The sequence below is a fragment of the Polyodon spathula genome, chromosome 51, assembly GCF_017654505.1.
Source record: "Polyodon spathula isolate WHYD16114869_AA chromosome 51, ASM1765450v1, whole genome shotgun sequence".
NCBI classification, from domain to species: domain Eukaryota; kingdom Metazoa; phylum Chordata; class Actinopteri; order Acipenseriformes; family Polyodontidae; genus Polyodon; species Polyodon spathula.
Genome location: NC_054584.1, coordinates 802,581 through 819,483, shown reverse-complemented (window position 1 = coordinate 819,483; position 16,903 = coordinate 802,581). Strand labels below are relative to the sequence as shown.

The following is a 16,903-nucleotide window of genomic DNA, read 5'->3' as shown; positions in this document are numbered from 1 at the left end:
CCGCACCTTCTCCTTATATATTTTTTTTATAGCTGCATAACTCACTCCGGTACGAAGGAAGACTGAGTCCTGTAATAAACTGGAATGCGTGAAGAAACTCGCACACACGCAACACTGCCCCCTAGAGGGTAAGAGTGTGAATCACCGACGGGCAATGTTAAAGATGAGTGATCGATTCCGAATCATTAATAAACTAAACTGTACTGATCCGGACAGAACACAACCACGGAACAGAACTGTGTGTGTGTGTGTGTGTGTGTGTGAGAGAGAGAGAGAGATTGTGTTTGAGGGAGAGAGTGTGTGTGTGTGAGAGAGAGAGAGAGAGAGAGAGAGAGAGAGAGAGAGAGAGAGAGAGAGAGAGAGAGAGAGAGAGAGTGTGAGAGAGAGAGAGAGAGAGAGAGAGAGAGAGAGAGAGAGAGAGAGAGAGAGAGAGAGAGAGAGAGAGAGAGAGAGAACAGAGAGAGAGTGTGTGTGTGTGTGTGTGTGTGTGTGAGAGAGAGAGAGAGAGAGAGTGTGTGTGTGTGAGAGAGAGAGTGTGTGGTGTGTGTGTGTGTGTGGGTGTGTGTGTGTGTGTGTGTGTGTGTGTGTGTGTGTGTGTGTGTGTGTGTGTGTGTGTGTGAGAGAGAGAGAGAGAGAGAGTGTGTGTGAGAGAGTGTGTGTGTGTGTGTGAGAGTGAGAGTGTGTGTGTGAGAGTGTGTGTGTGTGTGTGTAGAGAGAGAGAGTGTGTGAGAGAGAGAGAGAGAGTGTGTGTGTGTGTGTGTGTGTCTTTGCGTGTGTGTGTGTGTGTAATAATTTACCCAGCCTGCCGGTTGTGTGTATTAACCGATGAAGTGAACACGAAAGAATTGTTCGGATTATCCCACGCAATGACTATCTAACGGCACGGTTTTCCACGCATATAATCTTCCCCCTCCTCGCTGTAGTCAACTCGACAAACTCTGCAATTATCCTGTGGCACTGTTTCAGTTGCTTTGGTCCCCCTTGTTCGGTACAGCTGTGGGACAGGGCGTGTCGCGACTCTGGTTTTACAAGCAGCGCCAAGGCAATGCCGGCCGGTCTGCAGCGAGTGCATTAACGGCAGAGCTCGCTTCTATAATCAGGAATGCTAGAATGCGGTCCCGCCAGTTCCGCCCGTTACTCCGCTGCTATTACCGGACTCGCTCCGTTTCTATAGGGTCTGATTATACTGGGATAAAGATTCCGGTTAGACCGGTATATGGGCCATCTAAATATTTCATAATCACCACTGGAACTTCTTAGGAGCATGCATTTTATATTAGCCTGTTAATAATAATAATAATAATAATAATAATAATAATAATAAGGACACGTTATTTCAAACTTTTAAGTGTGGAAACGTGTTAATTTTAGCTTCTGCTATTGTCAGGGGCATATGTACAGTAAATTCCATTAGCCTACTTAGAGAAAGCTATAAAGGGTGTTTTTGAAAAAACAGAGATTTCTGTTGATATGTAAAGAAGAAGAAGAAGAAGAAAAAAAAAACGTTTACACTTGGATATCTATAAAGACTTCCCGGAGGAGAGGGATTGGATGTGGGGCCAGGCGACCGACGAGGAGAGAGGAGGGAGCTGTGTGTGTGTGTGCGCAATAGAGACCTCCCCTAACCCAAGCTTATCCCATCTGTCAGCAATACAATAATAATAATACGAGCGAGGAGGGTGGTGCTGTCCCTTTAAGAAACGGAGAGAGAGAGGGAGAGGGAGAAGAAGAAGAAGAGAGGGAGGGAGAGAGAGAGAGGAGGAGAGCTGTGAGTCGGTCTGCAGCGTCGGACCAGCGCATTCGGTTTCATTATGGCGAGCGCGTAAACAAATCGACTCCGGAGGTGGAAAAAACCCAACAGATAAAACCCGAACTTCACACCGTCCTGTCATAAACCCGGGGTTTCAGAGGAGTCGTCGCCGAAATGCCTTCGACATTCATCTCTTTTCTTTTTCACGCAAGCAATATCACCCAAAAAGACGGCACGGCTTGTGCGTGCGTGCGTCTCCAGGGTAGCCCGGGATCTACAGACAGCTTTGCCTTGTAAAGTTTTTTTTTTTGGGGGGGGTGGGAGCGAAAAAAGAAAAATATAGATATACAAATTAAACCGATTGTCTTTTATAAGTCAGTCGCTAACGAATGGAGTTTTTTTCTGGAGCGATCGGGATGGGAAGCTATTTAAACTGGGCTCGACATTCTTAGTTTTGTTATTTTTATTTATTTATTTTGTAAATCGCCCCGAAAAAAATTAAGATGGAGCATTAAAATAAATAAATAAATAAAAATCGAAAATGTTAACGGGATCCAAAACCTCATTCAAAATTAAGCAAGTTGTCCCCGACTTCAAGGTAAGCCCTTTTGAATATTACAATTGCACCAAAATGTTTATATAGTCCGAGTCTCTGTAACGATAAATTGCCACAGGACCTCGCTAAGGCAGGTTACATGAACATGTGCGGTATAAAATAACAATAATACCTCATGAAATTAACAAATACCAGATCAATCGACTGGGTTCTTTTGTATTTTATGCGCGGCATTAACTGTACTATTATTTAATTCTAGATATATAGGTCCCGTTGCTTTGCTGCTCCTGTTATGAGTTTTGTGTTTGTTTTGCAGAATATGGTAGTCCGGTACACGCACGCACGCACAGTGCTGAATTGAGTTGAACGCAATGTTGCGTCTTGCAGAGAATGGTTTGCAATCTCTAACTGCATTGTTACACATTGATGAAGTCTATAACGCTGAGCACACGGGTTCAAAGATTAGACGCGGTATTTTATTAACTAGCGCAAAGGTTGGTTTAGTTAAATGAGCCAAGCTCAGAGTTGCACACACACTGAGAAACACAATCACGCACATACTGAAACACAGACACTGAAACAGAGACACAGACACTGAAACACAGACACCTAGACACTGAGGCATTGAAACACGGTCACACACACACTGAAACACTGACACACAGAGAGACACACACTGACACAAACACACACACACACACACACACACACACACACACACACTGAAACACAGACACCTAGACACTGAGACATTGAAACACAGTCACACATACAGTCACACACACTGAAACACTGACACACAGAGAGACACACACACACTGAACCAGACACAAACACACTGAAACAGACACACACACACTGAAAGAGAAGGCATGCCACTCACCTGCCATATGTCACACATCCTACCGTGTCACCGGCCCGTTCCTCCACAGCTCTGCATTATAGAAAAGATGCATCTTCCTGCTCCCAGCCCGGGCCAGTCGAAACGGTCAGGGCAGCAGACCCGTCACACTTCGATGGCGGGGTGGCGATGGGAGCTTGGTTGGGGGGTGTTTCCCCTGTCTAAGGGGCAGTCTCTAAACAGGCCAGGGTAACTGGGTCTGTTCGTTTGTTTGCTCCAGAGGGAAAGCAGTAGTCAGAGGTCTGCCGTCTGTGTTTATCACTTGAGCCTGCTCACGGAGTTCCAGTTATACATAATAACCTTGTGGTGGTCTCCATGGAAACGCATGCAAAATATAACTTTTTTTTTTTTTATGTCTATTTTTAGAGAGTGCTTTTTTTTTTTCTTCCTAGATGGGTTTTAAAGGGATGGGAATCAGACTCCTACTGCACAGCAGTGTGATCCAGTCCAGGTTTCACTAGCAGCTTGATCAGCCCCAGTGTGTCTAGCTAACAAGCTCAGGTGTGTCTGATTTATTAAACTCCTAGTGAAAGCAGGACTGGATCACACTGCTGTGCAGCGGGAGTCTCATTCCCATCCCCTCACCACTCTCTCTGCTGTGTGGTCCTGGTTTCTGCCCTGCTGTTCAAGTCGGCTAGTATTTTAAAATCGTCAATCAAGCCTCTGCTATCTACCCTGAACAGATTTATAATCCCTCTGCTGCGGAAATTTTTTTGTAGATATTATTATTATTATTATTATTATTATTATTATTATTATTATTCCAATAGGACCTCGTTTAAAGACCCTTTTATCCATACACCATGAGACAGGCTTGAGTCACAACTGCTGCTGCTGCAGAGTCTCTTCCAATAGGACCTCGTTTAAAACCCTAATAAAATACACCATGAGGCAGGCTTGAGTCACGGAGACTGAACTGCTCCCTCACCCCCCCTGAGAGAAAGGGTGCTCCCTCCAGTCCAGGGCAGGCTTGAGGCACAGAGACTGAACTGCTCCCTCCCTCCTCCCTCACCCCCTGAGAGAAAGGGTGCTCCCTCCAGTCCAGGGCAGGCTTGAGGCACAGAGACTGAACTGCTCCCTCCCTCACTCCCTCACCCCCCTGAGAGAAAGGGGGCTCCCTCCAGTCCAGGGCAGGCTTGAGGCACAGAGACTGAACTGCTCCCTCCCTCCCTCCCTCACCCCCCTGAGAGAAAGGGTGCTCCCTCCAGTCCAGGGCAGGCTTGAGGCACAGAGACTGAACTGCTCCCTCCCTCCCTCACCCCCCCTGAGAGAAAGGGTGCTCCCTCCAGTCCAGGGCAGGCTTGAGGCACAGAGACTGAACTGCTCCCTCCCTCACTCCCTCACCCCCCTGAGAGAAAGGGGAGAGAGGAGACTGGAGAAAATAAGACAGACAAAGTAGTGAGGGAAGAGAGAGTTCAAAAGAAAACGGAAAGAAAGGGAACAATGTGAGAGAGAAAGAGAGTAAAACCAGAAAGAAAGAGAAAGGAAAAGGAAACAGTCAAGAGCGAATGAACGAAAGAGGACAGACAGAAAGACAAAAGTAAACAAAGAGAGAGCTGAAGCAAACAGTGAAAGTAAAACCAGAAAGAAAGTGGAGTGAGAGAAAGAAAGCAGACAGACAGATACAAGAGAGAGAGAGAGAGAGAGAGAGAGAGAGAGAGAGGTGCAAAATAGATAATACAAAAGAAATGGCTTGAAAATAAATACAGATAGAAAGGGCTTTGCGAAGGAGAGGAAGGGTTAACAGTGATGACATCACAGACGCATCAAACTGCGTTTGCGTTGAACTTTAGCAGCTGTGATACCTGACACCCCCCCCCCCTCTCTCTCTCTCCAGGACAAGCCCCTGAACTTCAGCAGCACGGCCCTGCGAGGCGGAGAGACGGCCGATTTCAAGTGCCTCCCGGGTGAGTTCTAACAAAACAACAGACCTGCAGAATACCGGCCTCCCCCTTCGGGGTGGGACTGATTACCTTTGATTCGAGCCCGGGGTGTGGGGGTCAGCGTGTGTGTGGCGTGCATGTGTGGTGTGCTTTGTGCTACTGCAAGGTCAGACAGCCCTGTGTGTGTGTGTGTGTGTGTGTGGTGCTGTGTGACCGCTGAGCGTGAGAGGCACCAGACTGAGGTGCTGTGTGGTTCTTGCTTGGGCGTCCTTGTGTGACAGGTCGCACTCTGGTGGGGCGAGACAGAGTGTCCGACTGGTGTGTGGTGTGTGGGCGCTGTGAGGTGGGATGTGTGTGCACCCACTGGGCGAGAGAGAGAGCTGTGAGGTGTGAGAGACGATCCGACACCTCCTGGGCTGACCAGTGTGTGTGTGTGTGTGTGTGTGTGTGTGTGTGTGAGAGAGCTGTGTGGTCCTGGGGCTGACCTGTGTGTGTGTGTGTGTGTGTGTGTGTGTGAGAGCTGTGTGGTGCTGTGTGACCGCTCTCTCCTGGGCTGACCTGTGTGTGTGTGTGTGTGTGTGTGTGTGTGTGTGTGTGGGTGTGTGTGTGTGAGAGAGAGGCTCCCTGGACTGACTGACCGGCGCATGTGGTGTGGATCGATCGAACTGTGGTCTTTGTGTGTGTGTGTGTGTGTGTGTGTGTGTGTGTGTGTGTGTGTGTACTCTCTCCTGGGTGTGTGTGTGTGAGTGTGTGTGGTGCCCTCCTCTCTCTCTCTCTGACCTGTGTGTGTGTGTGTGTGTGTGTGTGCTGTGAGTGAGCTGTGTGTGACCGCTCTGTCTCTCTCTCCTCTCTCTCCTCTCTCTGTGTGCTGTGAGGTGCTCTCTCTCAATCTCATTAGCAGATTTCTCTGTTTGTTTTCAGATGTGAGTGTGAAAAATGTGAACAGATGTCACTGTGACATACACTTTCCCTTCATGCAGGTTTTTCAGCGTGCCTAAGAATTTTCATGTGTCCTGGGCTGGACACGGAATTCGGACAGTGTTCCACCGTTTTGTTTTAGAGGTGTATGACACAGCTGGCACAATAAGTGCACAACCTTTGCATGGTCCCCCGTGAGTGTCACCGAGTTTTCTTGGTGGACTGCAGGTACCCTCTCTGACCCTGTCGAGGGAGCGGCCGTCGCTCGACGGCTGTAAGAATTGGTGCAGTCTCCTTACAAGGGCTCGATATAAAACTTGAGGCCACCCCTAGGGAGGGGGTCTCTTTCTGGAGGAGCGACCCTTGTCAGTAGCCAACTCGACAGGATACTGAGGTCTTGCCCCTCCCTCTATCTCTCTCTTTCTCTCTCTCTCTCTCTCTCTCTCTCTCAGATCTCATTAGCAGATTTCACTGTTTGTTTTCAGATACACTTTCCCTTCACGCAGGTGTTTTTAAGCGTCTGGGAACTGATTTTAACAAGGAATTCACTGCAGTGTTCCACAGTCCTGAGCAGCTGGACTGCCACACAGCTGGCAACATAACCTGCCCCCTTTTATTTATATTTTATTATTATTTTTTTTTAAATTGTGTTTTTACATTTGCTAAACTTTTACCACGTCTTCTTAAAAGTACACAACACCTCTGCTTGTCAGCCTGTCGCGTTTTTACGATTGCAAAACAAAATCCGCTTGAGTCATGCTCACAGTGGCCTCCCCCCCTCGCCCCCCCTCGCCCCTGTCGCCGTGGGTAATCGAGAGCTCCGTCTCCTTGGAAACGGGGCCTAGCTCAGTCAGGTCTTTTGTCTGACTCCACGGACAGATGGCAATGCACAAAGGATAAAGGAAGCAGGACTACACCCCCCCAGAATGCCTTTTTCCCCCAGATCTGTCCCCCACAGGCTACCTCCAGGACTTCACCCAAAAAAAAAAAAAAAAAAAAAAAAAAAAAAAAAAAGGTTTCCTTGCTTAGCGCCACCTGCCTAAATTACAAACCAGTGCACCTCGTTATTGGCATAATAGCCCTGAGGCATTCTGGGGAATGTAGTCCTCTACTAAACCCCCCTGGACTACATTTCCCCTCTTTCCTCTCCCCCTGCTCTACCACAATATATTACAGTTCTTGCCTCTGAGTTTCTGTTACTTGAAGTGACTTTGGCCAGACCGCAGTGAAGCCCACAGTAAAATTCGAATGCGCGTTATGAATACATTCTGTATCTTTTTCTTTGTCATGAATTCCCTGTCTTCTCTCTCTGTTTCCAGGGGAGTGCGTTCTCCAGCGCACGCAGCCCGTCAGGAAGCTCTGTGCTGGAGGAGGAAGCTCGCTCACCGGCGCCCTCTTGTGCACCACCTTCAGGGTGGCGTTTGTCCCCGAGGAGGGCGTGGCCAGGACGGAGGTGGGTTCGTTCGCTGTCACCGGCCGTTCAGATTCTGCTCGTGCTCTCTCGGAATTGCCTTCAAGAAGCGCTTAGAGAAAGGGGCTTGATATCAAATCCCAGCTCAGCCACTGACTCCCTGTGTGTGTGTGTGTGTGTGTGTGTGTGTGTGTGTGTGTGTGTGTGTGTGAGACCCTGAGCGAGTCGCTTCACCTCCTTGTGCTCCGTCCTTCGGACGAGACGTGAAACAAACGAGGTCCTATTGGAAGAGACTCTGCAGCAGCAGCAGCAGTTGTTGATGATGCAGAGTTCAACCCCCTGGTCTCTGCAAGACACTTTGGATAAAAGCATCTGCTAAATAATATAATAATAATAATAATAATAATAATAATAGTCATGTTTTGTATCCTCCTTGTGCAGGACAGGGGTTCAGTTCCTGCGTTTTTGGGGGAGCATGATGTCGCTCTGGCTTCCATTGAGAGAGTTGTGGCAGGTGGGTCAGAAGCAGCGAGAAACAGGTAACTTCAAGTTAATGCGTTTTTGTGGGGCTGAGCTGATGTTCTCGTCGCGCCCTCATTCTTAAGAGTAGCATAGTGAAAGCCGGACTGGATCACACTGCTGTGCAGCGGGAGTCTGATTATTAAACTCCTAGTGAAAGCAGGACTGGATCACACTGCTGTGCAGCGGGAGTCTCATTATTAAACTCCTAGTGAAAGCAGGACTGGATCACACTGCTGTGCAGCGGGAGTCTCATTATTAAACTCCTAGTGAAAGCAGGACTGGATCACACTGCTGTGCAGCGGGAGTCTGATTATTAAACTCCTAGTGAAACCAGGACTGGATCACACTGCTGTGCAGCGGGAGTCTGATTATTAAACTCCTAGTGAAAGCAGGACTGGATCACACTGCTGTGCAGCGGGAGTCTCATTATTATTAAACTGGATCACACTGCTGTGCAGTGAAAGCAGGACTGGATCACACTGCTGTGCAGCGGGAGTCTGATTATTAAACTCCTAGTGAAAGCAGGACTGGATCACACTGCTGTGCAGCGGGAGTCTGATTATTAAACTCCTAGTGAAAGCAGGACTGGATCACACTGCTGTGCAGCGGGAGTCTGATTATTAAACTCCTAGTGAAAGCAGGACTGGATCACACTGCTGTGCAGCGGGAGTCTGATTATTAAACTCCTAGTGAAAGCAGGACTGGATCACACTGCTGTGCAGCGGGAGTCTGATTATTAAACTCCTAGTGAAAGCAGGACTGGATCACACTGCTGTGCAGCGGGAGTCTCATTATTAAACTCCTAGTGAAAGCAGGACTGGATCACACTGCTGTGCAGCGGGAGTCTGATTATTAAACTCCTAGTGAAAGCAGGACTGGATCCTTAGTCTGAAAAACTCCTAGTGAAAGGACTGGATCACACTGCTGTGCAGCGGGAGTCTCATTATTAAACTCCTAGTGAAAGCAGGACTGGATCAGCGGGAGCCTCATTCCCAGCCCTGTAGATCAGGGGTCTCCAACCCTGGTCCTGGAAAGCTACTAATTGAACCAATTATTGCCTTAATTAGTCCAGATGTTCCAGCTCTTTAGCCAGTGATAATGTGAAGACCCCTAGAAATCCTGCTGGACTGGGCTGTCCAGGACCAGGGCCGGAGAGCCCTGCTGTAGACAGATGGGCAGTCGCTGGTTGAAGGAGGCGTTTAGCTGATTGTGCAGAGGAGACAGTGGCAGGGTGCCGGTCCTGATAAAGTTTCCCGGCAGTGACGGTCCTCCTCTCTCGCAGTGAGCCCGCCCCGATGGAAGGTTCTGTCGGCCCGCTCGTCGCTCCGGTTCCACCCCGAGGAGCTGGTTCTGTTCTGTCGGGACCTGCGAGTGCTGAAGTATCACTTTGGGAAGAGTGTTTCCGGGGGGGCCGAGGTGAGCAGCACCGCGGGGGGGGGGCTCGCTAAAATTAAACACAACAAACAAACAAACAAACAAAAAATGATTTATTTTTTTTTTATTTTTTTTTTTTATTTGAAAAAAAAAAAACCTTTTAAATTTTTTTAAATTGTATTCATTTTATGTTTTTTAATTTTGTTTTAATCATTTTTTAAATGTCTTTTTTTTTTAAATCTACACATTCGAATGTAATATTTAAATTGATTCTAATTTATTTTATTTTATGAATGTCTGTTTCGGTTTTATTCGTGTTTATTTATTTGGTTTTTAAATGGAGTTTTTATTTTCTAAATAACTTTTCGATGTTCAGATTCCGGTCGGTCGACGTGCCGCCAAACAAAAAAGTAATAAAAACAAACACACACACACGCGTATCCAGTCCCAGCTGGCTATATCTCGGAAACCAGCACAGTGCCCAGTGTGCCGATCAATAAGAGGCTGTGTTCTCTGTCTCAGATAACGAGTGCCATCGCCAGGGTGTACCAGCCCTCTGTCCCAGCTTCCCTCTCCTCCTTCCAGAGGTCAGCGCTGGGCAGTGTGGGTGAGTGCTGAACCGAGGAGGGGTGGGGTGGGGGAGGAATGCATTGTGTCTGTCTGTCTGTCTCTCTGTGTGTCCTTCTCCTGTTTGTCTGTCTCTCTCTCTCTCTCTCTCTCTGTGTCTCTGTCTGTCTGTCTGGGTTGAGGTGCTTTGAATGCCACGCTGCAATTTCTACCTTTTTCTATCTAGAAAATCTGGTTGTGGTGAAAGTGAATAAAGGCTAGGCAGAGTTAACTGTGAGGATCAGAGTCTAGGGACGTCTATAGGTATGGAGGTACGGGATATGTGAGGGAGCCCCTTTTCTCTCAAGGGGGTGAGGGAGGGAGCCCCTTTCTCTCAGGGGGGCGAGGGAGGGAGCCCCTTTCTCTCAGGGAGAGAAAGGGAGCAGGGAGGGAGCAGGTCACGCCTGTGTTAGGGGTTAGAGGCGAGTGCATTTTGATGTGCTGTGCTGTGCCACCCCCTTGACCGGCTGTTTCTTTGCACAGAGATCAAACAGTATCTCAGTAATCGAGGCAGCGACCCCCAGATGAACTGGTTTGAAGGGCTGCAGGACTGGGAGAGGGAGCTGGCACGGACTGGGGCCACTGGCTGGAGAGTGAGCTCGGTGAACGAACGTTTTGAAATGGCGACGAGGTACGTGCGGGCCGATGGTTTTGCTCTTCGTTTCAAAGTGAAGTAAAGGCAGGGCAGCGGCGGTTGATTGTGGCTCTGGTCTGAGGCGTCTCTTCTGATTTTTGCAGCCTCCCCAGATTCAGTGTGGTTCCTCAGAGGATGCTGGACACGGAGCTGAAGAGGGCGTTCGCCCACTTCACTGAGGGGCGCATTCCGGTAAGTCTGCTGACTGACTCGTTACCAATAATAATAATAACACTAGTGATGACAGTGATGATGTTCAGTAGAGGCACGGGTTCGAGCGGCGCTTGTGTGATTGTTGATCTGTGTTGTTGTTGTTTTTACCAGCGCTGGTGCTGGCGCCACCCAGAGGGCAGTGACCTCCTCCGAGCCGCCAGCTTCCAGAGCAACATCTACCATGAGAAACACGACGCCCGGTGAGAGACTCTGAGAGAGAGAGAGAGAGAGAGAGAGAGAGAGAGAGAGAGAGGGAGATGAAAATGGACCATACAGAAAGACAGACAGACAGACAGTGGTACTGCAATGATTCTGTATTATACTAAAGATCAGTGTGTTCCCCCCCCCCCCCCCCCCCCCTCCCTCTCTCTCTCTCTCTCTCTCTCTCTCTCTCTCTCTCTCTCTCTCTCTCTGTCGTGTTTCTCAGGAACCTGGAGACTCTGCTGTTTGGGCGTCACTCCCAGTGTGTGATTGTGGAGGTGGGGGAGGACATGCCACCCCTCTCCGAGATCCAGGCTGCACACTCCCGTCTCCGAACCCTGTGCCTGGGAGGTAGGAACAGCGGGCTGGGAAACGCCCTCGTCCACAAAGCAAGCCGAGGGAACGCGAAGCCACTGCTCTGCAGCTTGCAGCTTGGTTTCAGGAGACTGTAGGTTTCAGGACGCTGCGCTGCACACCAGGCAGGGAGACTCGGGGGTTTGATACAGCAAACCTCAAACTAGGTCTCCCCAGGGGGTGGGGGGGGTGGTCTCCTGAAACCAGCTTGCAAGCCACATGTTCCCACTTGGAGGGTTTAGTCTAATCAATACAGCGATCAGTTCCACTCCTGGTGTGACGTGGGTAACGGATTTCCTGTCCGCTGTTTTCCTCGTCAGATATTCCTGCGTTGGTGTCAGTGCTGGATGAGAAGTGGCTGTCCTCTCTGGAGATGACTCGCTGGCTGGATCATGTCAGGTAGGGTTTGGGGAGGGCGGGGGGATAGGGACCCAGCAGGGAGGGGGGGGGCTGATTGTTATGTTGCCTGTTCATGCATCAGGCTGGATTTCCTTGGCAACCCTTGGATTTCCAAGGGTTGCCAAGGGTTGCCAAGGGCTGCCAAGGGCTGCCAAGGGCGACCAATGCTGACATAGCCATGTTGCTGGTGCTGAATCACTGGGATCCTTTACGACCCGACTTGACGAAGTTCTGAGATCATTCGGCTGCTCGGAGCTGGATGAAGCTCTGAGGGGCTGACCAGCTTCTTTCTCTCTCTCCCTCTCTCTCTCTCTCTCTCTCTCTCTCTCTCTCTCTCTCTCTCTCTCTCTCGTGTGTGTTTTTTGACGACCCTGTTCTCTGAGTTCTGACACTCCAGGTATCTCTCTCTCTCGTGTGTGTTTTTTGACGACCCTGTTCTCTGAGTTCTGACACTCCAGGTATCGCTCGCTCTGTCTTCCAGGTCTTGTCTCAGAAAATCTGCAGAGGTCTCCTGTCTCTTAGCAGAAGGGAATCTTACTGTAATGCTGCAGGGTAAGGACTGTTATATTGTTGATCCTGCTCCTCTCCTCCTGCTCTGCTCTGGACTCGCCTGCCCTCAGCACCGCGGTCCTGGATCCTCGGCTGATGCGCTATCCTTGCACTACTGCACTGCTCACTGTAGATATAACTCACTGTGATCCTAACTGGTTGATCTCGGACCTGGCATAGATTAACCCCCTAAACCCTTCCCTGCCCCTCTTTCTCAGAGGCTGAAGACCGAGATTTGAACTGCGTTGTCTCCAGTCTGGTCCAGATCATGTCTGACCCGCACTGCCGGACCCTGCCGGGCTTCCAGAACCTGATTCAGAAGGAGTGGGTCTCCGCCGGCTTCCGGTTCCTTCACCGGAATAACTATACCAGGGAGTGGGACAAGGAGGAGGTGAGACAGCAGGCTGCGGGAGAGGGAATTCTGCCAGCAAGGGCTGTAATATATATATATATATACACTGTGGAAGTTCATTTGTTTCTCCTTGAATGGAGCTTCCTTCAGTTCAGTATGCTGTTGACATGATCAGGAGTTGGGACTGTGAGCGAAAAACAGTCAAATGAGAATGTGATTTGCAGCTACTTTTATGTTTCTCTCTCTGTCTCTCTGTCTCTCTCTCCAGTCTCCCGTGTTCCTGCTTTTCCTGGACTGTGTGTGGCAGCTCCTTCAGCAGTTCCCCTGTCAGTTTGAGATCACGGAGGTGTTTCTGCTGACCCTGCACGACCGAGCCCACCTGCCTCTCTACAGCACCTTCCTGTTCAACTGCCAGCGCGAGCGGGGCCGCAATGCCCAGGTGAGCCACCGGGGGGAGACAGAATGCTGTTAACACTGCAGCAGGACTGTTTTTTTTTTTTTTTTCTAGTTAGTTTGTTGGCCAGTGTACAGTCCTCTCTCTCGCTCTCTCCTCTCAGCATCTCTCTCAGAGCTACACTCCAGTGAATGGTTGGCAGGAGCTGGTGAACGGGGGTCTGGCTCCCGGTTCGGGGGGGCCCTCTTTCCCCCCGGTTTGGGACTGGGCCCTGCACTGCACCCCGGAGAGGCGGGACAGCTTCCGAAAACCTTCCAACGCCCCCCTGTCTCCCGGGACTGTCCCAAACGGGAATGCAGAAACGCCACCCGCCCGCAAGGCAAGAGAGATGGATGTTGAAGTGAAGTTACTTCTTAGAAGTCTAGAGAAGTCATGCGGAGATTATACAATGCTCTCGTTAGACCCCACTTAGAAAACTCTGTGCAGGTTCAGTCACCTTTCAATAATATAACTGAACAATGGGAGTTCTGAACCCCAGGACTGGGTGCAGCAGCAGCAGCAGCAGGGCTAGTGTGAGTTTCTAACCCTGCTCAAACTCCTGGCTCCTGATCATTGCAATATTAATAATAATAGACTTCATTGAGGGGAGCTCTGAACCCCAGGACTGGGTGCAGCAGCAGCAGCAGGGCTAGTGTGAGTTTCTAACCCTGCTCAAACTCCTGGCTCCTGATCATTGCAATATTAATAATAATAGACTTCATTGAGGGGAGCTCTGAACCCCAGGACTGGGTGCAGCAGCAGCAGCAGCAGGGCTAGTGTGAGTTTCTAACCCTGCTCAAACTCCTGGCTCCTGATCATTGCAATATTCTCTAATAGACTTCATTGAGGGGAGCTCTGAACCCCAGGACTGGGTGCAGCAGCAGCAGCAGCAGGGTTAGTGTGAGTTTCCAGTCCTTTCTCGAGTTCTCTCCCTCTCTCTCTCTCTCTCTCTCTCTCTCTCTCTCTCTCTCTCTCTCTCTCTCTCTCTCTCTCTCTCTCTCTCTCTCTCTCTCTGCAGCTCAGTAACTGCAGTGGAAGTGGATCAGGCCTGGTCTATCTGTTCTCCAAGGGAAGCCTGGGCCCGGCCCATCACCTCCTGCCCTGGAGGAATGCTGGAGGAGCGGGTTCCGGCTGGAAGAGTCATCGGCGGGCCCCCTCCTGTGACAGGCTGCTTCGGCTGGAGCGAGCTCTCAAGGGCCAGCCTCTGGGACCCCGAGGGCCCCTGCTGCCCATCCTCCTGGGGCCCTGCCTGCGCGTGTGGAGGGGCTGCTACCTGCGGGGGGCGCTGCAAACACAGGTACAACAAGACAGAGTCACACACCGGGGGGAGAGGGGGCCTGAGCTATAATGAATGAGTCATTCAGCAGACGCTTTTATCCAAAGAGACTCACAGAGACTAGGAGGGTGAACTCTGCATCATCAACAACTGCTGCTGCTGCTGCAGAGTCTCTTCCAATAGGACCTCGTTTGTTTTACATCTCATCTGAAGGACGGAGCACAAGGAGGTGAAGCGACTCGCTCAGGGTCTCACACACACACACACACACACACACACACACACACACACACACACACACACACACACACACACACACACACACACACACACACACACACACACACACACACACACACACACACACACACACACACACACACACACACACACACACACACACACACACACACACACACACACACATACAGACACACACACACACACACACACACACACACACACACTCACACACACACACACACACAGCGAGTCAGTGGCTGAGCTGGGAATGAGCCTCCTGGGGTAACCAGCCCCCTCTTCTCTAACCTCTGCAGTATATTCAATGTGCTGTATATTGAAAATAAGCTCTTTCTGATTTGTCGCTCTCTCGGTAGAGTGCTCATGATTGGCTGTGTTGCTCCTGCCAGGTCCCACCCCCATCTTCCTCCCACCTGCACGTTGACTTCCTGGCCAGCGAGGTGGAGCATCTGCGAGGCAGGCTGGCATTGGCGAACGGGCTGGATTGCCACGGCAATGGCAAGAGGGTTGAGAGCCGGGGGACCAATCAGAAGCCCAGGCAGGAGACCACAAACCGCAACTTCCTGTTCGATGGCAACGGAGGGACAGGCAGCAGTTCGGAGCTGCGCTCCACAGAAACCCCCACCAAGGGGCAGAAACACCCCAAACTCCCACCCTGAGCACAGCGCTGCTGGGTGTGAAGCTGCCATAAGACTGGGTCCTGTTTGAAGCCAAAGCACGAGAATTCAATAAATCTTATACTTCCAATAGTGACAGCTCTGGACAAAAGGTTTGCATCACCCTGTAGAATGAACTTGTTTTGCTGGATATGACTACAGCTCCCAGCATGCCTCTGCGTCTGCAGCAACTGCGAGGGATTGTGGGAGCTGTAGTTCTTTATGCCGTGGTCTTGTATCACAGACCTCTATTAGGATGCATCGTGTACAGCTCTGGCCAAAAGTTTTGCATCTTCCCCAAATAGAGAGTGAACTAGTTTAGCGTCATAAAGTCGAATGAAAACCTGCTGAATAATGTTATCTTGTTCCTCAATCCTAAAATTTCAAGGGGAGGCAAAACTTGTGACCACAGCTGCAGGGAGCTCTCAAATGAGCAAAATTAAAAAAACAAACAAAACAAAAAACCCCACCTCGTTAGAGCAAGCGTGTGTGTGTGCTTTTAGATAGTTGTTTAAGCCTGCTGTCTGATGCCTCTCTCTTTTTTTTATTTGCTGTGTCCTGTGCGTTTCTCTCCCTCTCTGAGGGGCGTTTGCAGCCCTTGGAGGTTCTGTCCAATTTGAAGGGCTCGTAGTTTATGACATCACAGAAAGCGTGGATGAAACAGACCTTTCTATGTATCTGTCTAGCTGTCTGTCTAACTATCTATCTATCTATCTATCTATCTATCATGTTAACAGTAGGCTGCAATATATATATATATATATATATATATATATATATATATATATATATATATATATATATATATATTTTATATATATATTATACCAAGTATTTCAGTATGAACAACAAATATCTACTTTTTTATATTGCTGGTACGTATATGGACTTGTAGTTTGTATATAATAATTATAATAATAATAGTGATGTGTGAAATAAATCATTTTATGGTGTTATTTTTCACCTTTTGTTTTAAAGACCATTTTTGTGTTCTCTTAAGCAGAGAAGAACAAAATTAATCCCACAAACGAGGTTTTGTTTTAAACGGCTGCAGTTCAAGTTATTTATCAACTGTTACAGCTGACTTGAAACATGCAAACTGATCAAGAGCTGAAAACAAGTCAAAACATCAAACTAAGCACATGATCAGTTGAGTTAAGGGTGTAGTTCAGGAATTGAGGGCTGGGTTTGAATGAGACCCAGCAGACAGAGGGCGCTCCCCAGGACCGGGGTTGAGAAGCGCTGCTGGACGGGTTCATGTGAGAGTCTGTGCCGCTTGCGTGGTCTTTAATATGACGCTGCGTCAATGAACGGCTGGGAATGATCGTTTGTCCCCGAGATATAGATATATATATATATATATATATATATATATATATATATATATATATATATATATATATATATATATATATATATATATATATATATATATATATATATATATATATAATATATATATTTCATATATATATATATATAACTGATATAAGCATCACAAAAAGAATTATTTAACGAGGTATAACTAAATATAGTTTTAACATAAATATAAATGTATAATAATATATATATATATATATATATATATATATATATATATATATATATATATATATATGAGAGAGAGAGAGAGAGAGGAAAAAATGTGGATTTT

At 48.5% G+C, this 16,903-nt stretch overlaps 1 protein-coding gene across 2 annotated transcripts; it reads left to right on the top strand.

Moving 5' to 3' along the window:
* Positions 1 to 1,384: 1,384 nt before the first annotated feature.
* mtmr11 (myotubularin related protein 11) lies at positions 1,385 to 15,706 on the top strand. 2 transcript variants are annotated; one of them, XM_041239028.1, is made up of 17 exons: positions 1,385 to 2,348; positions 5,045 to 5,114; positions 7,328 to 7,461; positions 7,861 to 7,933; positions 9,224 to 9,357; positions 9,838 to 9,922; positions 10,405 to 10,552; positions 10,660 to 10,747; positions 10,880 to 10,968; positions 11,196 to 11,320; positions 11,644 to 11,722; positions 12,204 to 12,274; positions 12,490 to 12,662; positions 12,892 to 13,062; positions 13,181 to 13,396; positions 14,075 to 14,353; positions 14,983 to 15,706. In XM_041239028.1, the coding sequence occupies exons 1-17, from the start codon at positions 2,292 to 2,294 to the stop codon at positions 15,250 to 15,252; spliced, it is 2,262 nt and encodes a 753-aa protein (XP_041094962.1). In that variant the 5' UTR covers positions 1,385 to 2,291; the 3' UTR covers positions 15,253 to 15,706. The 2 variants fall into 2 exon arrangements, with proteins under 2 accessions (XP_041094962.1, XP_041094963.1); XM_041239029.1 differs by lacking the exons at positions 9,224 to 9,357; positions 9,838 to 9,922 and having other exon boundaries at positions 1,388 to 2,348.
* The last annotated feature ends 1,197 nt before the right edge of the window (positions 15,707 to 16,903 follow it).